The sequence below is a fragment of the Acartia tonsa genome, chromosome 5, assembly GCF_053477335.1.
Source record: "Acartia tonsa isolate MP-2025a chromosome 5, ASM5347733v1, whole genome shotgun sequence".
NCBI classification, from domain to species: Eukaryota; Metazoa; Arthropoda; class Copepoda; order Calanoida; family Acartiidae; genus Acartia; species Acartia tonsa.
The window spans coordinates 25,154,674-25,180,383 of record NC_137264.1 but is presented as its reverse complement, the minus strand read 5'-3'; the positions used below and the strand labels follow the sequence as shown (position 1 = coordinate 25,180,383).

Genomic DNA, 25,710 nt, shown 5'->3' with positions numbered 1-25,710 from the left:
TCTAAACCAAAATTTAGTTTATAACATAAAAGCTTAAGTTTAAGAAATCATCTCTATTGGTCGAATGGTTTCTGAGAAAATTAAGGTTAGGTTCATTTTTAGGGTTTTTTGGAGTCCCGGAGGGCTAGGGATTGGCGGCAGGGGGGTGACTTCTAGACCAAAAGCTAGTTTATAACCATAAAAGCTTAAGTTAAAGAAATCATCTCTATTGGGCAAATGGTTTCTGAGAAAACTAAGGTTAGGTTGTTTTTTAGGGTTTTTTAGAGCCCCAGAGGGCTAGGGGTTGGCGGCAGGGGGGCTAGGGGGTGGGGGTAGGGGGTTGACTTTGAAACCATAAGATGTTCATACCCATAAAAGCTTAAGTCCAAAAAATTTACACGGTTCATCAAGTGGTTCCTGAGAACCCCCCCCCCCCCCTGCATCAAAAAAGCTTCAGTTACGTCCCCCTTTGTTTAAAGAAAATTGTATTCATTAGGACAAAGGGAAAAGTAGATTGCGGGTAAAATCTGTAAAGGTGTGTGTATTAAGGCTTAAAAACAGTAGTAGAACGATAATATTCACTAAATATGTGTATTCCTTATTGAAAAGACCTATACCTAGACAAAAATCATCGAATGCTTGGCCAATGTCAAACTGACAATAATAACAAAATTGACAATTATAAAAAATACCATTGGAAAGAGTTTCAAAAATTAAAAATAATGCCAATTATTTCAAAGATATCCATTTTTTTAAACATTAGGTATTTGATTGTCCATGGTAATTCTATGTATTATATGTTAAAAATTATTTTTTGTCAGCTTGACATTAGCAAAGCTTTCGGTGAATTTTTCAGGTTTTATTATGTACCTAACAATTTTGAGGTATCGTTACACTTTAAAAATAAAATATTTGTCTATAGTTCTTTTCAATAAGGAATACACAAATTTAGTGAATATTATTGTTATACTACTGTTTTTAAGCCTTAAAACACACAACTTTATGGAATTTACCCACAACCTACTTTTCCCTTTAAAATTAATGTATTGTATATTTTAGCTACGGTTTTCAGACCTGCATTTGGTGTATTTGGATGTTTCGGATCATTATGCAAGGAAACCAATAAACAGACTTCAATTATTTGTATGCACAATTTATTGTCATAATAGTTGATAAATAAGAAAAGTTGAAATAAGATAAAAATGTTAAGTATTCAAAAAAATTTCAGTTTCTAATCATGATTAATACATCCATAAATTAATGATTTATGATTTTATGTGAAATCAAATGTTGGTATCATGTTTTCTGTAAAGGGTGGCAAATACTTTTTTTCACCTCTATGGAAACTATTTAAAAATGTGGTGTAATTAAAATTTGCTGTAGGCTTCCTTTAACAATCAAACCAACATTAATTCTTATTGCAATAGGTTACAATCATTTTCTTTGATATTTTAAATAATTGTATCAATAGCATAATAGATCAGATTACATTACTGGATCATTAATATAGTTACAAACTTACCTGCATGCTTTTGATAAAGTAACTTTAATATCAATGTAATGTAATTAAGGTTGCATTTGTGTATGTGTAATTGTATTGTATCCTAATGAAAGTAAATATTTTGACTGCAAAAACATCAATTATATTCTTTGGGTTGTTAGGTGTTAATGATATTTATCTCAACCAGGGGTGAATAATAATATTTTGCATAAGATTCTTATTTACCCCTGCTGATTTTTTTTATTTAAGAATTCTATTGTCGTTTTTTTACCTTTTTCAAGTTCCGTAAGTGCAGCACTCGAACCTTGTTCTGCATCTTGAAAAAATCCAGGTGAGGGGCCGAAACCTTAAATATTAACTTATACTCATTCTTCATTTTTTATAGAATATAAATAACAATTACGCAGGAAGCAGCTCAAAAAATAAAGAAGCTATATCAGTGTACAACATGTCTCCAGTAGATGTTGGATACCACTGGACCCAATGGTTTTTTATAATTGGAGAAACTTAACTTGGTCTTGGAGAGACTTTAATAACTCTTTTCCTCCATTCCACGCCAAGAAATGTTAATGCCAGAAATCTTTAAAGATACGACAATCGACGATAAATAGATGTAGTTCCTAAATGATATGATAAACAAAATTCGCCTTTTCTGCAGATAAAAATCATTAAAGGATAAAATTAGACACTGGTAAATTAAAGTCAATGAATGAGAGATCGCGTTTATTTATCTTTAGGTATAGGTATAATTTACAGTCCATGGGCCGTCACCTTCCTCCCTAGGAAAAGTACAGAACTGGATCTTCAAATCACAGCGATGTCACTGCCGATGCCTCTGGTGAGCCGATTTTGAAAACAGCTCACCTAATACAGATCTTTAAATCAAAATAAAAGTGGTGAGCCGGCAAACACTATGGAAACACCCACCTGATCAATGTCATCGCAAAATTACTACTGCCAATGAGCAGGTGGGTGTTTCCAAAATGTTTCTTGTAGGGTTAGCAATCCGGATCCGGAATCCGCCCAATTTTTAGAATCCGAATCCGGAATCCGTTTTTTAATAGCGGATTCCGGATTCTTATTTGGTAGGCTAAAAATAGCGTCTTGAGTTTTTCCTTTCAACTCCTCCTCTTTGAAGGCAAAGACTTTCATCATTATATATAATATCTTTTAAAATTTGGTTCGATTCTCGGAAGTGAATTATAGAGAACACCAAGAACATTGATTTTTAGGACATATGTAGCAATTAATTTTTTTTTTCAAATTTAAAATCCTTTTAAAATATTGCTAGAATCCGGAATCCGAATCCGCCAAAAATAAGAATCCGAAATCCGCAAGGAATCCGCCCCTTTTTTTGACGGATTCTTTAAAAATTCGACGGATTGCCATCACTAGTTTCTTGGCTCACCACTGACATTTTGATTTAAAGATCCATGTTTTTATTGGCAGCACTGGCAGTGGCAGCACTAAATAATTTAATGCTCCAGCTTCGAATTAAGAGATCAATTTGATAGAAAAATTTCCAGAAACAACAAGAAAAAAAACTAAGTAAAAACAAAAATTTAATTGGCCGTTTCCGAGATAATAAATAACACTGTAAAAGCTATACCTGGACTGTTAAGCCCTCCAAAATCATGCATTACATTCATCATCGTGAAATATGTTTCTTTGAGATTTTGTTATTCTAACATTTTTATGAAATTCTGAAAATTTACAATTTAAATGCTAGGTATTTTATTTTGTGACAAATCGCAATTGGTCTATAAATGAAAACAAGGATGACAGCATCCATAAGTAGCGAAGCTCAGAAATTATAAATGTATATTATGAATATATTTACAATATACCAGTGTCATCCTATATATTTGATGAAATAGGGAAATGACAAAAACTTCAAAATCACGCAACCTTTCAAGCACGAAAAATGAAAAATCTAGGAATCGATCTAGCACCACAATTTATAAACAAATCTTTATGAAACTTGATGGAAATATGTAGAATATGAGCATATTCAATCCCTAATAATTTCAGCCGCAAATCCTGAATAGGAATTGAGAAAAGAATAGAAAACCTAAAAATCTAGGAATCGATCTAGCACCCCTATTAATAAAAAAAATCGTAATAAAACTTGAGGAAAATATGTAAAATGTAAATTTAAGCAATCCCTGAAAATTTCAGCCCATTATCTTAAAAAGGAGTTGAGAAAATCAGAAAAACATGAAAATGTAGGAATCGATCTAGCACCCCAAATAACAGACGGATGGACAAAACAATGTAAAGATTAGATGTGCATATGTTATAAGAATCTTCACTAAAATTTTCAGCTTTCTATCTTTTATAGGAGCCGAGAAAATCACGTTTCCCCCACTTTGTCTCAGACGGACAGACGGACAGACGGACGGACAGACGGACGGACAGACGGACAGACGGACGGACATTTCGAATTATAGAGTAGCTTCGCTACTAAAAATAATGTACTTCAATACATACTAACTTTTATTTGGTATGATTCATCTTGGAATCTTAAGGGCTAAAACAATGGAAGATAAATTGATTTACATCCCCAATGATGATAAAAAATATCCCTTTTGTACATTAAAATTATTGGTTGAAAAGGTTGGAAACTCAATTTATAACCAACCAACCAAAAAAATTTTATGATACAAAATATTCCTTTTGTACATTAAAATTATTGGTTGAAAAGTTTGAAAACTGTCAATTTATAACCAACCAACCAAAATAAAATTAAAGTACCTACCAATAATTTTTGATCCAACAAATAAATTAAAGGGTTATAAACTTTCGGCACCTGTGTAATTAACAGTCCTGAATTCACCGAATATCTTATACAAAAAAGCTTAATGGCCTTATTAAGGGATAAGGGGGGAGTGACATTGGACTGTAAATTTTAATGGTACCAAAAGTTTTAAGTTGGATAATTTTAATAAATCTTGCTTGGTTGATGCAAAAACTCTTTCGTCAACAATTTTATCTACAGAAGGTGAAAAATAAAGAAACCGTGTACTTTTACAATATAACGGAGTATCATACGGACAAACTCTGTTGGTATAGAGTAACTGCGCTACTAACTATTTATACAAATAAGGGGGGGGGGGGAGTTTGTATACTTATAGGAAATGCAATTCAGTATCAAAGTTTGGGAGGGTCGTGTGGGCTTGTTTTTAAAGTTATCAACCTAGTTCTTTTTGTAGGCTCTCTTATATGACTGGATAACTGGATACACGGAAAACTTTGAAAATTGAATTTCGGCACTTTCCTTCTAGGGGCTTGTAAAGCAAAAGACCCCCCAAAACACTAAAAATATGAGTTCTGACCTTATTTTTTAAGATATCAACCTGATTTTTTTTACAATACTTTTTTAACATAACCGAACTAAGTAACCAATACAGATTTCATTTTGGTACTTTCCTTCTAGGGGCTTGTGGAGCAAAAGACCCCCAAAAACACAAAAAATATGAGTTCTGAGCTTATTTTTAAAGATATCAACCTGATTTTTTTATAATACTATTTTAACATAACCGAATCAACGAACCATTACATATTTCATTTTGGGACTTTTCTTCTAGGGGCTTATGGAGCATCAGACCCCCAAAAACACAAAAAATATGAGTTCTGAGTTTATTTTTAAAGATATCAACCTGATTTTGTTTATATAAAAATACCATTTAAACATAACCGAACTAAGAAACTATTACAGATTTCATTTTGGGACTTTCCTTCTAGGGGCTTGTGGAGCAAAAGACCCCAAAAACAATTAAAATATGAGTTCTGAGCTTATTTTTAAAGATATTAACCTGATTTTTTTAGGAAACTTTTTTAACACAACCGACTTAAGAAACCTATACGGATTTTATTTTGGGACTTTCCTTCTAGGGTTTAGTGGAGCAAAGATCCCAAAAACACTAAAAATATGAGTTCTGAGCTTATTTTTAAAGATATCAACCTGATTTTTTAAAAATAATACTTTTTTAGCATAACCGAACTAAGAAACTATTAAGGATTTCATTCTGGGACTTTCCTTCTAGGGCTTGTGAAGCAAAAGACCCCCAAAAACATTAAAAATATCAGTTCTGAGCTTTTTTGTAAAGATATCAACCTGATTTTTTAAAAATAATACTTTTTAATATATCCGAATTAAGAAAACATTACAGATTTCATTTTCGAACTTTCCTTCTAGGGGCTAGTGGAGCAAAAGTTCCCCAAAACACTAAATTTATGAGTTCTGAGCTTATTTTTAAAGATATCAATCTGATTTTTTTAATAATACTTTTTGTAACATAACCGAATCTACGAAACATTACAAATTTCATTTTGGGACTTTCCTTCTAGGGGCTTGTGGAGCAAAAGACCCCTAAAAGCACTAAAAATATGAGTTCTGACCTTATTTTTAATGATATCAACCTCATTTTTTTAGAACACTTTTTTAACATAACCAAACTTGGTAACTTTTACAGATTTAATTTTGGGACTTTCCTTTTAGAAGCTAGTGGAGCATAAGACCCCCAAAACACTAAAAATATTTTCTAAAAGTTTCTAATAAAAGAATCAGCTCATTATCTTTAAAGATAAGCTGAGAACTCAATTTATTTTGTTTTGGAGGTGTTTTACCCTACTTTCCCCTAAAAGTAAAGTGCCAAAATGAAATTATTAGTGGCTACCTAGTTCAAACATGTGAAAAAAGTTTTCATGAAAAAAATCAGCTCAATATCTCTAAAAATATTTCTTGGGGGTCTTTTGACCCACTAGCTTCTAGAAGGAAAGTCCCAAAATGAAATCTGTAAAAGTTATCAAGTTCGGTTTTGTTAAAAAAGTGTTTCTAAAAAAATCAGGTTGATATCTTTAAAAATAAGGTCAGAACTCATATTTTTAGTGTTTTGAGGGGTCTTGCTCCACAATCCTTTAGAAGGAAAGTCCCAAAATGAAATCTGTAAGGGTTTCTTAGTTCATTTATGTTAAAAAAGTATCATTTTAAAAAACCAGGTTAATACTTTAAAAATAAGCTCAGAACTCATATTTTTAGTGTTTTGGGGTCTTTTGCTCCACAAGCCCCTAGAAGGAGAGTCCCAAAATGAAATCTGTAATGGTTTCTTAGTTCGGTTATGTTAAAAAAGTTTCCTTAAAAAAATCAGGTTGATATCTTTAAAAATAAGGTCAGATGTCATATCTTTAGTGTTTTGAGGGGTCTTGCTCCACAAGCCCCTAGAAGGAAAGTCCCAAAATGAAATCCGTAATGGTTTCTTAGTTCGGTTATGTTAAAAAAAGTATTAGGTATTTAAAAAAATCAGGTTGATATCTTTAAAAATAAGGTCAGAACTCATATTTTAAGTGTTTTTGGGGGTCTTTTGCTCCACAAGCCCCTAGAATGAAAGTCCCAAAATGAAATCTGTAATGGTTTGTTGATTCTGTTATGTTAAAATAGTATTATTTTTTAAAAATCAGGTTGATATCTTTAAAAATAACCACAGAACTCATATTTTTTGTGTTTTTGGGGGTCTTTTGCTCCACAAGCCCCTAGAAGGAAAGTACCAAAATGAAATCTGTAATGGTTTCTTAGTTCGGTTATGTTAAAAAAGTATTGTAAAAAAAATCAGGTTGATATCTTAAAAAATAAGGTCAGAACTCATATTTTTAGTGTTTTGGGGGGTCTTTTGCTTTACAAGCCCCTAGAAGGAAAGTGCCGAAATTCAATTTTCAAAGTTTTCCGTGTATCCAGTTATCCAGTCATATAAGAGAGCCTACAAAAAGAACTAGGTTGATCACTTTAAAAACAAGCCCACACGACCCTCCCAAACTTTGATACTGAATTGCATTTCCTTTAAGTGTACAAACTCCCCCCCCCCCCCTTATAACATGATTCTTTTGGCATATTTATCTATAGTTGCATTCAAATTCAAGGACGTTTAGGCTTTTGTTTTGAAGAAGGTAAATAATTATGGGTTTCAAAAAATAGAAGGGGTTAATCTAATGAATTTTAAAATTTTTAGAGGATTAAAATGAGGGATTTCAATGTTTGATGCTTACTAGATTCAGTTTTCTAACTAATCTTCACTGTTGCTTTGGTTTCTTTGGTGGTATCATTAACAGATTCTTATTCCATTTTTGTGTTACCATCCTTGCTTCCTTCATCAAACTGTAAGTTGATATTGAATATTGTTTTAACTTTTAAATTTCATTATTAAGACAGGGAAATCAAATATCTCAAATAATATCTAAGAAAGGGGGGGTCTTTAAGCTTATTTTCCGTAAAGTTAAGACTTTTTTTAAAACAGGAGTAGAACGCAAAAATTTTGCTAGCAGTTACTCTTATAGGGTATAATATGGAACTATAGACGGCAGCGAAACCGCAGCTGCCACCGCAAACCACTATCTCCCGCCGATTAGACAATTTTGAATCATTTAAGTCAAACTATTCTATAAAACTATAGACGGCAGCGAAACCGCAGCTGCCACCGCAAACCACTATCTCCCGCCGATTAGACAATTTTGAATCATTTAAGTCAAACTATTCTATAAAACATTTATTCTATGACTCACCTTGTCCGTCTGTCTGTTTGACTGTTATTGAAGCATAGTTTTTTTATATCTTAAACATTCGCTACTTTTGAACGTTTTTATTCTTGTTTCTAAACAATAATTGAATGTCCCTTAATTTGTACATCAACCAAGTCATCTAGATTACTTTCCTCATCGTCAGAGGAATCAGATTTACCATTTTCGTTGTCAGAATCAACAAGGGCTCGGTTTTTTCCTTCCTTAATCAATGTATGTAAACGAATTAAACATAATACAACAAAAATAATTAGGTACATAAAGTTTCTGAACAAAGTAGTTTAATCCCTAGTATCGTACACCATACTATTACTAACCCCATTTTCTCCTCACTTACTTAACTTTCGAAATATGGAAATCCCTAATACAATTTAGGTACTAATTTAAGGATATCTTAACGTTACCTAAACTAAAAAAACATATAAATACTTCTTTAATGTGTGCCACATTCAGTAAAAATTTGTAAGAAAGTGTCACTGTAAATTAAGTGGAATCTAAAATAATTTTAGAAACTAAGATGACATCCGTAAGATAAGCAAAGATTAACATATCATACAAAAAGAAACAAATGTAAATTAAATTTTGGGCGTTAGATATGTTTGTTTATTACCTTTCTCTTTACTCGTTTAACCATTTGAGAACCTTCAATTTCAGAGTCTTCAGTAATTTTTCTCACTCTATTCTAGAGAATAAAATAAGATTTAAAAACGCAATAATAAAATGATTTAAATTCAAAGGGCGAAAGGGTGTACTGTATAATAAAAATTAAAAAAAACAAGAAACCTTTCGGTATAATTACTTGAATATCGTATTTTAGCAGTGAATAAAAATTAGAAGATTAGAAAATTATGTTTTCTCCATAGCTTTACGGACGGACAGACAAATTGAATTATAGAGTTGCTTCGCTACAAACAAAATTAGTAATGTCTTTAAGTACCTACTTACTTTTTTAAAAGGTTGTCCTATTTTATCCCATATTGTTGGTATTCTCAATGGATTAGGATCATTGTCGACTCGGATAGTACTTTTTGCCTTAATAGATTCATCTTTAAATTTTAGCAATTTCCCTGCAAGTGTCTGTAGGTAGTTGAGCAGCGAAACGTCAATCCCTTATTTTTAAATAAATGAATAATGAGGGAGGTTGTGGAGAGAGTATTTTTATTACTTTATATCATGTTAGGTTAGGTTCAATTAAGTAAGTTTTTTTCCGTTTCCTATTCGAGCAGAGAAACCACAATCTCTTAATTTAAAATAATTTTATACAAGAGAGAGGTGGTGAGGAGGGTATTTTTTATTACTTTAGATCATGTTAGGATAGGTTATATCAGGCACTGTATAGTCCCGCGGGGTAAGGCTTCTATCGCATAGGTTGGGCAAAGGAATTTTTTTAAATTTAAAATGTAGGTATGTCCGACTCCTTCCTCTACAGAATCAGATACCTACCTATTTCAAATTAATATTTTTGCATGAATTTATGAAAAAACTAATCTACCAAGTTCATTTCAATGTGTGCTATGTTCTTCACTAGACACTTGACACTAATAGTTAAGGGTTGGGTAAATACCTTAGCCCGTAAATATTATATCTTTATGCCATGCACATTTAAGAATTCCGGAAAATAGTCGGACAATTAAAATGTTTTCTGTTTGGTACCATTTAACCTAACTAGCGGCTTCGCCCCTAGCCTCTAGGGGCTTTGCCCCAAGAGGTTTGATCAACCTAATTTTTGTATTTTAGATTTAAAAAGAAAAAGTAAAAAAAAAAAAATTTTTTTGGGGGGGGAGTATTTTTTTATTTTTTGGGGGGGTTGGGGGTGTCCCACCCCCCGAGAAAATAGCTTAAAACCATCACAGGACCAGTAGTTATATTCCCTGAAGAGTAGAGCCCAATCGGTTCAGTGGTTACTGAGATCTTAAGCTTCAGACGGACAGACAGACGGACAGACGGACAGACAGACAGACAGACATCGTTCTACTTTGTATTATAGATATACTTGGATTATAGAGCAATACGTTCAGTCCAAATGAACGATGCAATAATGTCCGTGGACGATCGAAACAGGACCTCACTAACAATGTAAAAGGTACTCACCTCTATATCCTGCAAAAACAGATCCGTTGATTTATGATTTAGGTTGTGAACTAGATAGGCTTTCTTGTTAAAAAATATACTCTCACATTTAATACACTAAATATATAATATTAGAAAGTGTGAGGTGTTTAAAGGAGGTGTCTCAAAATCATAGTATCCAAGAGAACTTAAATTTTTTTTTAATTCTAAAAATTTTTTTTCCCTTTAATGGCGTTGTGAAATAAAAAACAAATGACACTTACTTTTGAGTTTTTTTGCAATTAAAAGTACCTAGTACCCAATTTTGAGTCAAGGAAGAAGATAACGTAGTTATAAAACTTTAAGTACCAGTGTAATAAACGATCAAATATCCCTTCACTCCCTTAAAGGAACACTGCAAGAAAAAACACGCTTTAACTGCTGAAAGACTGCCACAAGTAGAATCAATACCCTAAATTTGAAGCCTTCAGCTTTAATAGCAAAAAAGTTCTAGGCATTTCAAATATACATTTTATCTACAATGAAAATTTTGAAAGATTTCCATTGCTTGTAAAAGAAATTACAATATTAAATTACGTCGCCTAGACGCAAAATTATAACCTTATCTTTGTCAGAAACTCAGATTTCTGGTAACAGATTACTTTTTTACAATAAAAACACCACTTCTCATGGTCAAAAACTCTGAAAAAAATTCGGTTTAATATTCGTTTGTAAGCGTAAAATCATAGCAGAAACAAATGAACCTAAATTAAGCTCAGCTGTGATTGGTCGTTGAGCTGATTCAGCCTTCTGATTGGCTGGGAATACTACATTTCTCTCGGTATGACGATTTTGACTATAAAAATAGGTATTTTTATTTTAAAAATATAATTAGTTACTGGCAACCTAAATCTATGACAAAAATAAGCTTATAATTTTGTTTCTAGGCTACGTAGTTTAATTTCAAAGTTTTTAACATGAGCATTGAAAATCTTTCAAAATTTTCATTGTACATAAAATGTCATTTTAAAATGCCAACAACATTTTTGCTATTAAAGCTGAAGGCTTCAAATTTAGGGTATTGGATCTACTTGTGGCAGTCTTTCAGCAGTTAAAGCGTGGTATTTATTTCAGGGTTCCTTTAAACCCCTCTTATTTTCTATCCATATTTACTTCCATGCTTAGTAGCACATCAACTCTAAACGACAATAAAAACGTAAAACAATATGAATTGTTTAAATGATCTACCTAAATAACAAACTAAATGTCTCAAATATGTGTTTTAACTTTACTTTTTTTTGTCTTACTGCAGCACTAATAGATAATTGTAAAATATACGTTGCATAGACGTCCAAGGGGGGGGGGGGTAGTGGGGTGATTACTCCCCCAAACGAATATTTTTCATTTTACCCCATTTAAAATTTACCCCTACCTTGGGGGTGCCGTAGGCACCCCCAACCTTTTAGGAGGGGGTATTTACCTCCCCAATATAAAAAATCTTTAACAAAAAAATTTGCGGCCATTTTATCCCTCCCAAAAGCAAATTACCCCCCTCCCCCCCCCCCCAAATAAAAAAGCTTGGACGCCCCTGATACGTGAGTATCATAACTGGGAAAAATTGTCGCCAATTTGTAGCCTGATAGGGTAAATGGAGGGGATGGAAGGAGTGTTATTAGCCCACTATGCAGTTCACTTTGTTAAAAAAAACATGAAAATCTGGTGTGAGATTAATAAATCCATTGCAGCACTACTAGCACATATGGACATAATTGTCCTTGTTTATTTACCTTAAACATAACATCAGATTTTGTATCGTACATTTGGTTGGTATGATCTCTTTCTATGTGCCTCTTCAGATTATGTTTAATTGTATATTCAGTTCCTAAACGATAAACATTTTTGTAATACAAAGTTAGTTGTACGCTGTCTGAAACTTAAAATCTCTGTAACAGTTGAAATCTTTAGAACTAAGCCTTGGGATGGTTTTCCCAATCTATCCCTCTTCGGAACCCTAATACCCACATACTTTGATTATAAACTGATGTACGAAAATCAAAATTGCTCTTTTAAAAGTTTGGATACAGAGCTAGTTGTTAGAACCAACCATTCAAGATGTAATAAAAGTACACAAAATTTAAAGCCAAAAATGATAGAACGTGTTTACACATTTTTTGGTACCTAACAAATAGGTAGGTAACTAAAGTTATAAAAAAACGCGTAGCGCATCCGCTTGTCGTCGGGAAGGTGATTTGTTCAAATTTCAGCTAAACATCGCATCATAACAAAAGACGTTAAAAATTGTTACTAAGCTGCTATGTCCGATGCGCGACACAAATAAACACAGAATGAAGGAATTCCTTGGCCCAAAACAGGCGCAACTCATTACCATACAGATAGAACTTCCAGACAAAGGCCATGCGATCAAAGAGTTGGATGTCTGTTGGGTGTTACTTAACGTAATACCTTTGGGTATTTGGACAGAAAAGTAGAGAATTGGCTCCCCTTAGTTAACCTAGGTTGTTGGACCTGAAATTGTTATGGACAGCAGCCTCGCCTGTATGAGATAATTGATAGGTAAAGTAACCGAAAATGCACAACTCTCTGGCGAAAACTTACCACAGTGATGACAATAGAGAACCCGGACAAATTCCTTATCATCATATTTCTTTATCTTGGTGCTGGGAGGCATTATCACCAGATTTTCCAAATCACTTGAAAGTCTTAACAGAGAAAATTAATTGGCGGTTTCTCTTAAAGCGCTTAGTCGAGAATCCCCCCCCCCCCCAACCTACAATTTTTTTTATAAATTGAAAGTTAGGGTGGAGGGAGGGGTGGTTTTTCTTTTGTTTGTTTATCAGCACAACTTTCAATTTACTGAACCAATTGAGTGCTCTATTTTAAGGAAGCTGAATAAAGCTCCTGGGATGATTATATGTTTTTTCTTTAATTAGAGTCTAGGGATAGTTTTTGCAGAACCCATAGATGCTAGTACCTAGCGAATCTATTATTTTATAAACTAGCGACTTCGTCCCTAGCCTCTAGGGGCTTTGCCCCAAGAGGTATAATCAAACCAATTCTTCGTATTTTAGATTTAAAAGAAATTTTTTTTTTTAATTTGGGGGGGAGGGAAATTTTTTTTAGGGACGGTATTCGACCCCACTACTTTGATTTTAGTTTTAAAAAGAAGAAAAATTTTTTTCGGGTGAGGGGAGTATTTTTTTATTTTTTTGGGGGGGGGGGGTACAGAGTGTCCCACCCCCCAAGAAAATAGTTATAAACCTTCTCGGGACCTATGAGAAACTACCCTGTAAAGGAGAACCCGATCGGTTCAGCGGTTAGCGAGATCCTTCGCTACTAACAGACAGACAAACAAAAAACAGAAATCGTTCTACTTTGTATTATAGATAGGGTTAAATACACTAAGGGGGGGAGTTTGTACACTTATAGGAAATAAAATTACTTTAGGCTTGTTGTTATAGTTATTAACCTAATTCGTTTTGTAAAATCTTTTATATGATTGGATCTACCTTTTTAAAACTTTGAAAATTTAATTTTAGCACCTTTGTTCTAGGAGCTAGAGGGGCAAAAGCACCCCCAAAAACTAAAATTATTCTGCGCTTATTTTTAAAAATATCGAGCTGATTTTTTAATTGAACCTTTTTTTACTTAAACTAGTTCCACCACATATTTTATTTTTGCACTTTACAACTAGGGGCTTATAAGCTCGAAAAAATTTAATTTGTTGGGGTGTTTTACAATTAAACAGGGTTGGCAAAATTCGGAATTTTTGTAGGTTTAATCCGCGGACAAGTAAAAATCCGGATTTTATTGGTTTATTCCAGGAAAAACACGGACTTTGAAAAAAGTTAATTTTTTCAAAAATAATCTCCGTAAATGTCAACGTATTGACCCAATCTTTTTTATTTAGGTATGAGAGAGGCAATAATGAGCTGAGAGGACTTCTTGGTAGTACAGATACTCTACAATTCTTGTGAATATATGAACGTTAGTATAAAATTTAGGATTGCCTCTTAAATTATAAAATCAACTTATTGACATTAATGTTAAATTATTAAGTCAAAAGATCACTGTTCCTAATTTAGGCTAAAAGTATTTGTTAGTTTCTGAATTCTTATTCTAGGTTTCATAGATAAATTTTGTAGCATATTTAATAAAAAAGGGGGGGGGGGGGTTAATGCAACCATCTCGTAATCAATGATTAAATGGCACTTATAATTCGAATTTCTATCTGAAATTTTGCAGGAATAATCCTTGGTAGGTCTTTTTTCCCTAAATCGAACAAAAAGTTGGAAAAGTAAAGGCTAACAGCTGGCGGCTCAGCCGTTTTGCCATTTTTTAGCTATCTTAACTTCTTAAGAGCAAATTAGTCACGAAACCTATCTCCACATAATACTTTTTGTTGCTCAAAAACCTTATCAAACGGTTCTTGCCGCCGCCGGTAGCTGTTGGTACTAGAAATTTAAAAATGGTTATTGCTATCATTTTACATGAATTAAACCAAATTTTTTTGGCCGGATACCGGATATCCGGCTGATTTCAAATGCCGGATATCCGGTAACCGGCCGGATATCCGGCCAATGCCGGATATCTTGCAAATATCCGGTTATCCGGCCAAATTACCGGATATCCGGCCGGATAACCGGCCAAATTACCAGATATTAAAGAAGCAAAAAAAAATTTCATCAGAAATCTTATTTAAATTTACATAAAGTTAAACTTGTTCAGAAAAATTGTTCTTCTAGCTTCAATAATAAGAAAATTATAGCCATTTAAAATTTTAAAAGCAGAGATTTTTGGTGTAAAGTATATAAAATTATAGAGCCGGATATCCGGCCGGATAGTTTCAATATCCGGTATCCGGCCGGATATTGAAAATGGCCGGATATCCGGCCGGATATCCGGCCACACCGGATATCCGGCCCAACCCTAGTTTTAACTGCCCTGGACTTTTCCTGCCAACCCTGCCCTTAAAGCCCCTAGAAGAATAGTGCGTAAATGAAATCTGTAGTTACTACTTTATTATAACTTCATTATTAAAAAGACCACATAAAAGGATGCCCTTAATAAGAGATAATAGACGGACATAAAAGATTTTGAAAGAGAATTTTATCTTAAATCTTAAATATACCTATGAAATGTTTTTTGATGAAATTCCAGGGCTTTTTCATTATAAAACTTATCCGAGCAGATATAACAGTTAAATACATCTTTCCCTGCCTAAACATAATAAATTGAGTGGTAGCTTTCGCAGAATTTCGTAAAGGTGTGTATTTTAAGACTTTAAATTAGGAGTAGAACTCTAAAATTTTGTATGGCAGTTGCTCTAATATGGTACAATATTGTACTATGAAGAAACGGCAGCAAAACCACGGAAACTGGTATATCCCGGCAATTTTTTAGCCTTTTCTCGCTAAATTACACAAATTTGAATCATTTAAGACAAACTTATTATGTCTACTAACGTTAGCCTTTTATTTGCTCTAGACACTTTTGATTTTTTGGATTTTAATATAAAAAACATGTCCTAACTATACCACAAAGTGCCAGGAGAAAATATACATAGGAGAAATTTTTTAGCAAAAAAAAATGGTCTTAAATGATTCAAAATTGTCTAATTTAGCGAGAAAACGAGAAAAAAATTCACGTAATGCCCCATTAAAGCAACTGCCAAACCAAATTTTAGAGACTCCTATTTTAAAGTCTTGAAACACACACCTTTACGGAATTCTGTGAACGCTACTACGACCTTTTATTTTCTTCAATGATCTCTAAAATAACTGTATTGATACGTTTGTGCTTTTATGGGAAGAAATCTATATTATTATTTTATATTTTTTTATTTTTACAGTAATTCATGATTTAAAAGTTTTTTTTTTAAATGCACCAAAAAAGATAGCAAGGTCATTTGACATAAAAACCTGGACATATGGACGCACGTTCACGTTCAAGAGTTGATTCACTTTTATTGAGAGGAGAGGAGTGGGTTCATGTCACCTCATTAAAATTAGAGTTTTACCTTTTTATTTTTATGTTCAAAATTGATGTGTATTTGTCTTGAAGAATCCAAGGGAAAGCTAGTACCACAAAACATACAGTTGTACCCAATCTAAAAAGGATAACTAGGGGAATATGAATTATGTTCTTTGATTTGATGAAAAAGATAATTAAAGGGTTATTTCCACGAAAGATAATTGTATTGTACCTATTGATTCTCTATATGACAAAACATATGACGATTTTCAAAGGAAAACTAATCTTTTTTATGCATTTAGTTTAAAATAAAAAATAGTTCAATTTGTGAGTAAAAGATATCATTTAAAAAAGGTTTGTTAGCCCAATTTAGAGGATTCTAGAAGCACTCTAGAGTAATGGGTGGTTGGTGGAAGTCGATTCTCCACTTAAAATTCTAGTATTAGGATGGGTTGTATTTGTTTTGAGAGGGAGAGGGTACCCACGTTCATCCCCCAAATAGTTAATCTATAAAAGCTTTACTATGATCATGATATCGCTTCAGCGTTAAGCGAAATTCTTTGCTACAGACAGAAATCATGACAATACAGATAGACATCCTGTTACTTATAAAATACCAAACCTGTTTATCTGGGTGTTCTTTATAAGCATGCCTAATCACTAGTGTCGTGTTAGCAAACATCTCATCACAGAAATCACATTTAAAATTCTTTGGCAAAACCTCGCTTGTTCTTACAAATTTTCCTCCATGACCGTGCAAATGTGCCTAAAAATACTTGTATTAACTAGAGAATTTAATTTTCTACATTTAGTTTGTTCGTTCGACTTTGAAGATACCTATCAATTTATCTAATACTCAACACACATAAAATATTTCCCTTAAAATAAGCATAGACAGTCCTTTTACATAAAAAAAGATAGCCACCAACCAACCAATTATATCAAATTAATTGGCTTTGTCTTGAACATTAACATGGATTTTTTATTCTTTGTTAAGAAAATCTGATGTTAATAATTTCTAGTTATGTTTTAAGTCACTTTACAAAAAAATCAATATTTCTAAATCTTTAATTACATTGATGGATGATGATATCCTTGTTTTAGAACCCCCCCCCCCCCTAACCTGCAATTCTTGTTGAGTGTCAAAGTAAACAGATTTGCCATCCCCACAAAGCATACAGAAAAATTCATCTAGGAAATACAAAAAAGAATTATAAGAACATTTAAATATATATACAGGGTGCGGCACATAAATCCGGACTTTTTTAAAACGGCCATACCGTAAAAACTTCTTGACCAATGCCTAGGTAATGATCTTTTCGCCCATGAAAATTTGGACGATGGAGGACGTGTACTACGAGCTGGCCGCGCATATTTTCAAAAAGGGAGGTGGTTTACTCTGGATTCTCGACAGGGGCCCACTAAATCTGACCTCAGCCCATCTCACTGTAGGTGAGATAGGCTCATAAGTTATAAAACTTTCTGGAGATAATATTGAATACATAAGTAAGACACCAGAAAAAACTTGAGCTCTCTATCTCAACTGGCTTTGTCTTAGTACTCCAGCAAAGTGAGACCTGGCATATTTTGAGGTGTCAAAAACGTAAAAAAGTCGTAAAAAATCGTAAAATTTCTCGGATCCCAACTTCAGGGACCCTTTTGGAACCTTGAAAGTCGTTTTAGACAATGGGTTGCGCTTACAACCTTATCTGAATCTTCATGCTTTTTCTAAAAAGGTAAAGAACATCGTTCTAGCTCAACTATGGTTCAAAAAAGAACCTCCGTGTCGAAGGGAAGCTTGAAGAGTTCCGGAGCTCCAGGCCTCCAGGTGGTCTCTGTTTAGGTAAAAATGAAAAAAAAAAATTTTAAGAGTTAGAGGTCAACTTATAAAACAAAATATGCATCTTTTTGAATGTTATTCACATATTTGATGAAAAACATGCATATTTTGTTTCATTAGCCGACCTTTAACTCTTTTTTTTTAATTTTCTCATTCTTACCTGTAGTACAGAAACCACCTGGAGTCCTGGAGCTCCGGAACCTGGAGGCCTATCCAAAAAATCTTAAAGTTGCGGGTATTTCATCATATAAGAAAGATTTTATCTTTAATAACCTATCCTCTCAGTCCAAGGTTTACGCAAATGTGTCAAAACTCCCCCCTTAATTATATACCTATCAATGCTAATTGGATGGACGACAAAGCATGATATGTAAGAACTAACTAAATTGACCCCCCAGCTAAATCGCTACATTTAAATGTAGCTTTATATTTCTACGGAAAACAAAACATTTTTAATACCTGAACTTTTTGTTTCAGTTTTATCTTTAGGTTCAGGTTCTTCTTTTATGTTTTCAGCTACAACTGCTTTTTTCTTTGATCTTTGCTTTGCAGCTCTAGGCATTTTTTATCTGAAAATATATTTAAAAACTTTAATACAGGTACAGTTTTACCAATAAGCGTATCTCAACACGAATTTGCATGTTATTGTTAATAATTTCCGGGTATTTCCCCCAAAGGCCTGTCGAGCACCCAAGCAATATATATTATTTTTTTTAAAATAAACTGAAAATAAAGGGGGAGGGGTTTATTTTATTCTATGCCTAACCCTTGCGAGCCCTCTAACTGCTCTAATTGCGTTGTCCTAACACTGCATGCCCAGTACCAAATATAACCCTGAACTTAAGTAGTTTACAGACAAACGATAAACTACCTCAGCTCTCCCTTACCAAATTAAATACCTATTCAAAATAAAGGAATGATGGTTTAGGTGCTCAACAAGGCACTTTTAGGGAAAAACCTAACTTTAACTTATAGATTAATACTTTATAGAAATTAGTGATGGGAATCCGGATCCGGAATCCGAATCCGGAATCCGCCCAATTTTCGGCCAATTTTGGAATCCGAATCCGGATCCGGAATCCGTTTTTTATAGCGGATTCCGGATTCTAAATTGGTAGGCTAAATTAAATTTAAATAGGTTAGAAAATACCAAACACATTTTTAGGACATACGTAGCACTTAAATTTTTAAATTTACTTATGTGATGTAAATGTTTTAGTTATGCTGAAAGTCAACACTTTAAACAAATCAAGGCTTCAACCAAGTAACATAGTGATAAATTAACGAAAAAAGCTATCCCTCTGTGACGGACGGCCTTTTAAAATACTGCTAGAATCCGGAATCCGAATCCGGAATCCGCCAAAAATAAGAATCCGGAATCCGCAAGAATCCGTCACTTTTTTTGACGGATTCCTTCAGAATCCGGAATCCGAATCCGGCCCAAAAATTCGACGGATTCCCATCCCTAATAGAAATACAATAAGCGTAGTATTTTCAATGATTTAGGGTATAATATAACTATGTTAGTATGCAGTTCAAACATTTTATTAGTGGTTAGTTATACTAATAATTTATTAATTGCATCCATTTATATCTTCCAGTCGTTTCTTCTCCTCTTTAAGTCTTTCCTCTAATTTCAACCTCTTTTCTGTTGTAAACATGTATCCTTCCTATGACAAAATCAATCCTTTAGGGATGTACTTTTAAAACACTAGGGGAATGCAGCGTAGTAATATAGGGGCTCTGTGTCTGTATTCGAAGGGGAATGAGAAGTAAGCTATATAGGTTGGAAAGAATTTTAATGTATATAATAGATTTGAAATCTGCATAAAAGGGAGGGGGCGAAAGTGACACTTTTCGAAACCAAAACTAAAAGTCAAAGGAACTCAACTAAAAAAAAGAGTTACAGGTCTGACATTTTGCATGGCAGTTGCTTTTTATGGGTACAATATGGAACTGTGAAGAAACGGCGTCGCAACCGCCGAAAACCGCCGAGAAAAGGCAAAAAAAAAATTCGGCGGGAAACGGCGGTTTTTGGCGGTTGCGCCGCCGTTTCTTCGCAGTTCCATATTTTACCCCTATGAAGGAACTGCCATGCAAAATCTCATACCTGTTACTCTTTTTTTAGTTGAGTTCCTTTGTTTACTTTTAGTTTTGGTTTCAAAAAGTGTCACTTTCGCCTCCCCCCTTTAAAGGATTTTTTATAAAATTCGTTTTTTGTATAATTCTTTATCTAAAAGCGCAAATACAATTTAAGTTAATTAATATTGACATCTGTGATTGGTGGGTTGAAAACAATCTGCGCTCTGATTGGAGAAGCTTAAGTTACGTACATCATTCAACCAATTAGAGCTCAGGTAGTTTCCAATCAACCTATCCTATTGGTCAAAATTAATTAACTTAAATTGTATTTGCGCTTTTAAATAAAGAATTATATAAAAAAACGAATTTTATAAAAAATCCTTAAAATTTTATGCAGATTTCAAATCTATTATATACATTAAAATTCTTTCCAACCTATATAGCTTAATGAGGAGGCATAATAAAACCTAAAACCATGCCAAGACTTAAATCTAAAAACAAGATTGCCTATATTAATTAAAGAATACAAGTGAAGTGTACCTAAAATAAAGAACTTAATTTGTTTAGAAGTTTTTAGATCTTAACAAAAAAAAGCCTTACTATTTCATATAATAGGATTACCAATAAAACTAGGTTAAAAAGAGGAATAACAAAATGATTTAGTCTTTAGGTAGTCTTTACGATGTGAAGAAAAAATAAATATAAGAACATGTTTCCACAATTGAAAATATAAGTTTTAAGGATTGGTCCCTTAGTAGTTTCTCCTCTTGAAGAGGGGTGTGATCGTTTCTTCTCACCAACAGAAATTGCTACTTGCTCCTTTACACGAACACTATATGAAAAATTAAATCAAAATTTCAATTGTTTTTAAATGAAAAATTGTTAAATAATTTTTTTCTCTTTTTTGTCGTTTTTACAAAAGAAATACTGAAAACCCACCAAAATAACAATTGAATTAATTTTATACTTAATAAAATATAGAGGATAAAAAGTATTACGAAATATTATTATAAAAGAAAATAAACCATTTTTCCACAACCAATTAAAAAATAATAAGTCATTGAGCGTCCCTTGATGTTTCTTAGCTCAGTGAGCTGCTGTTTACCAGATTGCCATTCTCTTTCTAAAAATTTTAGAGTTTCTACGGAATCCTAAGACAAAGACGGGTCAATATGAGAACAATGAAAATTGTATCAATAAATCATGCAGTAAAATCAAACCAAAATTTTTTGTAATAGGTACCTACCTAGTAAACATTTTTTGGATGAGGTCAAAAAATATGATTAAAAACGAAAAAAAAGGCAAGGATGGTTTACTTAACAGCAAAAAAGGTAAGCAAAAATAATAAGCGGACACTAGATTAAAAAGTTTTTCCACTTTGTGTCTAAAACTACATTGTGACGGTTTTATAGACATCACCTTGATATGAGTAGCTGTGCTAATAAATAGTTTAAATACAAAAGTTTATATCAGTTTTGTCTGTCTTTGCCTGAAGTCCATATTTCTCTTTGAGTGTAGCTTCTCTTTGAATCAATTCCTCCTGATACACAGCAGCTTGTTTTAGCTTGTCAATATAGTTCCTGGGTTAGGTATAATTGCATTATAACTTTTAGATCTGGTGCAGCTAGCAGTAAAATGTTCCAAAAGTATTTTTTTGTAAGATCTAGCTGCCCAACAGTTAAACATGCCATGCCTGCCCACACATTGTTAATGTTGCCATGAGAAAGACTATGATTATCTGGGATAACTAACATCCAATGATGATCATGAGAGCCAGGGGAAAGAAATCACACATGAAATGAGTCTTATTCGCGCATTTATGTGGGATACGAGATAATCGTGCAGCATTAAAGAATCCCCTAGTTTCATATAACAGCTTTGGTAAAAATAGAACTAAAGGGGGGGGGGGGGGGATGTGGTGACTTGTGCCACGACATACCAGCAATTTTATTTTGGATGCTACTCCCTTAGGTTTAGAGATAATTGGGTAAAATCTTTTGGGCTGGGTCACTAATTACCCCAAGTTTTGGTATCTTTAAAAAAAACGGCGGCGGGACCGCCGCTCCCGCCGTTCACCGCCACCAAAAAAAAATTTTCTTCCATTTCTCGCCGAATTAGGCAATTTGGAATCATTTGAGACCCTGTTATTTTTTCAAAAATGTTTCCCCTTATAACCAACCCTGCGGGGGGACTTTTTTTTTCAAATTTCGTTTATCAAGGTATATCTGAAATTCAGTGCCTCTCCTAAGCTTTTAAAGATATTGAAACAAAATCTTTTGAGGTAGGTCAGTAAAAAATATTTTAATAAAAAATGGCGGTGGTACCGCCGCTCCCGCCGTCCACTGCCGTTTTCCGCCGCTGCCGCCAAAAATTTTTGTATTGCATTTCTCGCCGAATTAGGCAATTTGGAATATTGAAACTAAATCTTTTTAGGTAGGTCAGTAAAAAATATTTGATAATTAAATGGCGGCGGTACCGCCGCTCCCGCCGTCCATCGCCGTTTTCCGCCGCCGCAGGATGGCTTGTAAGGGGAAAAAGTCCCCCCGCAGGATGGCTTGTAAGGGGAAAAAGTCCCCCCGCAGGGTTGTTTATAAAGGGAAAAATTTTTGAGAAAACATTGTCTCAAATGATTTCAAATTGCCTAATTCGGCGAGAAATGCAACAAAAAAATTTTTTGGCGACGACGGAAAATGGCGGTGAACGGCGGGAGTTTTTTTGAAAGATACCAAAACTTGGGGTAATTAGTGACCCAGCCCAAAAGATTTTACCCAATTATCTCTAAAAACCAAGGGAGTAACATCCAAAATAATATTGCTGGTATGTCGTGGCACGAGTCACCACATTTCCCCTCCCCCCCCCCCTTTTTCTCTTGGTATTATCTAAGCAAGTTTTATTATTAATGCAAAATGTTCCTAAGATATGTTTTCTTGTACAGCGCTGTTTTATATTCATTTCTCTGTTTTTCCATATTTATGGACAGAGTGGTTTTCTTTTCTTTGGCCACAGAATTTGTTAAATTTTCCCAAACCAAATCTTCTTTCAGCAACACATTTTGAGGTACCTTAAATTTAAAAAAAAAACAATAGCAGACAACTAAATGGCAATAAGATTTATGACTATATTCAGTTAGCCCTGCGTTCTGTTATAATTTCAAAAACCTCCTCAATGTACAAACACCGGGTATTACAGAATGTCTACATCTTACCTTAATCCTTTTTTCTTTATTTCAGTTCCTTTTCTTTTATAGGAATTGCAATATTGTGACACGCTGAATTTACGTATGTGTGCCTCTGAAGTCTTGGGACAATTCATATGGAATCTTTTTAAATTATTAGTGCTGGCAATCCGAATCCGGGATCCGGGATCCGCCCAATTTTTGGTCAATTTTGGCATCCGAATCCGTATCCGGAATCCGTTTTTTAATAGCGGATTCGGATTCTTAATTACATCTTGAGTTTTTTCTTTCAACTCCCGCTTTTTGAAGGCAAAGAGTATCATCATTATATATAAAATCTTTTAAAATCTGGTTTAATTCTCGGGAATTTTTTTGACGGATTCTTGTAAGAATCCAAATCCGGTCCAAAAAATTGACGTATTGCCATCCCTAATCTTTATATTTTAATCCTTCATAAATATTGTTAATCGAAACGGAAAATGTACAATAGTATAAATTAAAAAAGGGTATTAGGTAGTTGTAGCCATGATTTTTAAGATAAACGATTTTTGGTGATCCTTTTACCCTTTTATTTATTTTTTACATAGGTAACTACATTATTATGAAAAATAAATCAATTTCCTACCTTAAAAATATTCTGTTTTAAGGCACCATCCAGGGTGAGGCATTTCTTCTCAAAGTAAGCTTTATAATCCTCCTCCAATAATCCAAGTTTTCTGTCCAATTCTGATTCATCAAATTTGCCAGCCTGTTTCTTTTTCACAACGTCTTTGATACCAGATATACTGGATGTTAAACAGTCCTATTGTAATATTTGCATTTTATGTTATTGTCTAAACTTTCACATAGGGAGGGGAAAGAACACTGAACAATGGACTGTAAATTACTATGGTAACCACATATTTACATCCACATTATTATTCAATAATAATAATGTTAAAAACTGCTGTTACAATCACTGCTTATTATTCAGAAGTTTATAACTTCATGATTAAAGACAGTGTTTAGGTTATGGACTAGTAGTTGAAACAAAAATACCTTCATATTTCCTTGTAATGTACCTAAATTAAACACTAAAATAGAATAAATGCAGAATTTCCTTGAAATCTTCACAAATATCTTCAATGAGAAAGCTGGGATCTGTTCCAAAATGTTGAATCATATATTCTTTGTCTATCTGACCTGCTCTTGTCTCCTCCATTTTTAATCTATTTATTCAAATTAATCAGATACATAAACCTAAACAATCGATCTTTACTTATTCTATATCTGAAATTACTATATAAAAACTGAAAGTGTTGTACGCAAAGTTTTCGTTGGGTAAAAAAATTAGGTATCGTCAAAAAATTTTAATTTAGGATCCCAATTGCATGAATCATTGAAAACACATTAAATTAAATTTTAACTTCACCTAATAATTAAAATGTTAACCTTGCAGTGAGTAAATTACGGACAGACGGACGGACAAGAGTAATTATAGAATAACGTATGATTTTACTCAGGGTTCTGGAGCCGGAGCCGGGAGCAGCAACATTTTTGGTAAAGTCGGATCCGGAGCCGTATTTTTCGTTAAAAACGGCTCCGGCTCCGGACTAGCTAAAAATGATTTTTTAAAGTAATATTATAATTTGGCAACGGTCTATTTCCATATAATAAACTAAAAACTATTGTTACTTAACAAATAGACACACATCCTTCTACTTTTATATAGCTTTAATCAAATAAAAGCAAAATATTTTATATTATTTATTTTATTTTATCAACTTCAATAATAAAAACAATTGATATATTAATTTTAATTTCGTTCGCGGGCGCAAACAAAATTTAGATTTTTAGTACGTGTAGCTAGCAAAAGTATATAAAGGGGTTGTAATGTTTAGTTCTTTCTCAGTTTGCCTTTTCTGTTCCGGGTAAATACGTTTTAATTTATTGTTTTCTAAAAATAATTTAATTTTTGTTGAAGGCTTAATTGAGAAAATTTAGTTTTGATTGTTTGTTTCAAATTATTTGTTTAGGAAGTAGTCAGAATTTTTTAGAAGCTTCTATAGGGACAGACAAATTTCTGGTAGTGAAAAGATTGGCAAGAGGCAAGCTAGAAAGGAGCCTAATACTCTGTTCGCTGGTTAAACTCGGTTGTTTATTTCTGGTTGTTGTTTTGGGACAAATTTCTGGTATTGACATGATTGGATCTTGGTGTTTTGGTGAGATAAAATCTAGGTAAGATTTTGATAGTATACATACAATTAGTGTTATTTAAGACATTGAAGAATTTTACCGGATTTCTTTTTTGTTTTTGGTTGCAGAAAATCAAAACAAATCTCAGACAAAAAATAAGCGCGGCATTTGTAGAATAAAATGTCGTCGTTGTAATTAGAAACACATAAGCGATCCTAAAATAGTGAACAAAAGAATGGTTGTCGATTTCGAATATAATACATATTATGACAAAAAAAAGTTGTTGTCAATTTAGGTTGCCTTTCCCTGTCGATTATTGGTTGGGCCATTTATTCATTTGGACGTGAG

At 33.3% G+C, this 25,710-nt stretch overlaps 3 protein-coding genes across 4 annotated transcripts in view; all 3 read right to left on the bottom strand.

The window, feature by feature from the left end:
* Nucleotides 1–3,204, bottom strand: part of defl (Integrator complex subunit 7) — a 67,335-nt gene extending 64,131 nt beyond the window's left edge. Inside the window, exons 1-2 of the mRNA XM_080160989.1 lie at nt 3,090–3,204; nt 1,752–1,826 (exon numbers count right to left, since the gene is read on the bottom strand). Coding sequence (XP_080017115.1) covers nt 1,752–1,826; nt 3,090–3,132 — 118 coding nt within the window. The 5' untranslated portion in view covers nt 3,133–3,204. The remainder of the gene's footprint in view (nt 1–1,751; nt 1,827–3,089) is intronic.
* Nucleotides 3,182–18,496, bottom strand: LOC145319128 (zinc finger protein 532-like). 2 transcript variants are annotated; one of them, XR_013879696.1, is made up of 13 exons: nt 18,390–18,496; nt 17,214–17,281; nt 16,713–16,856; nt 16,137–16,226; nt 15,249–15,337; nt 12,716–12,819; nt 11,887–11,981; nt 10,142–10,237; nt 8,996–9,082; nt 8,661–8,732; nt 8,148–8,253; nt 7,523–7,633; nt 3,182–4,289 (listed from the first exon to the last, which is right to left on the bottom strand). XR_013879696.1 is itself a non-coding variant. In XM_080160990.1 (12 exons), exons 1-12 carry the CDS (start codon nt 18,490–18,492, stop codon nt 7,590–7,592), a joined length of 1,098 nt encoding a protein of 365 aa, XP_080017116.1. In that variant the 5' UTR covers nt 18,493–18,496; the 3' UTR covers nt 7,340–7,589. The 2 variants fall into 2 exon arrangements, 1 of the variants encoding a protein (XP_080017116.1); XM_080160990.1 differs by lacking the exon at nt 3,182–4,289 and having other exon boundaries at nt 7,340–7,633.
* Nucleotides 18,497–19,199: 703 nt separating this feature from the next.
* LOC145319129 (uncharacterized) lies at nt 19,200–25,488 on the bottom strand. The gene is made up of 6 exons (XM_080160991.1): nt 24,289–25,488; nt 23,813–23,991; nt 22,927–23,073; nt 21,502–21,594; nt 21,086–21,163; nt 19,200–20,834 (listed from the first exon to the last, which is right to left on the bottom strand). The coding sequence occupies exons 1-6, from the start codon at nt 24,386–24,388 to the stop codon at nt 20,679–20,681; spliced, it is 753 nt and encodes a 250-aa protein (XP_080017117.1). The 5' UTR covers nt 24,389–25,488; the 3' UTR covers nt 19,200–20,678.
* Between the last annotated feature and the right edge of the window lie 222 nt (nt 25,489–25,710).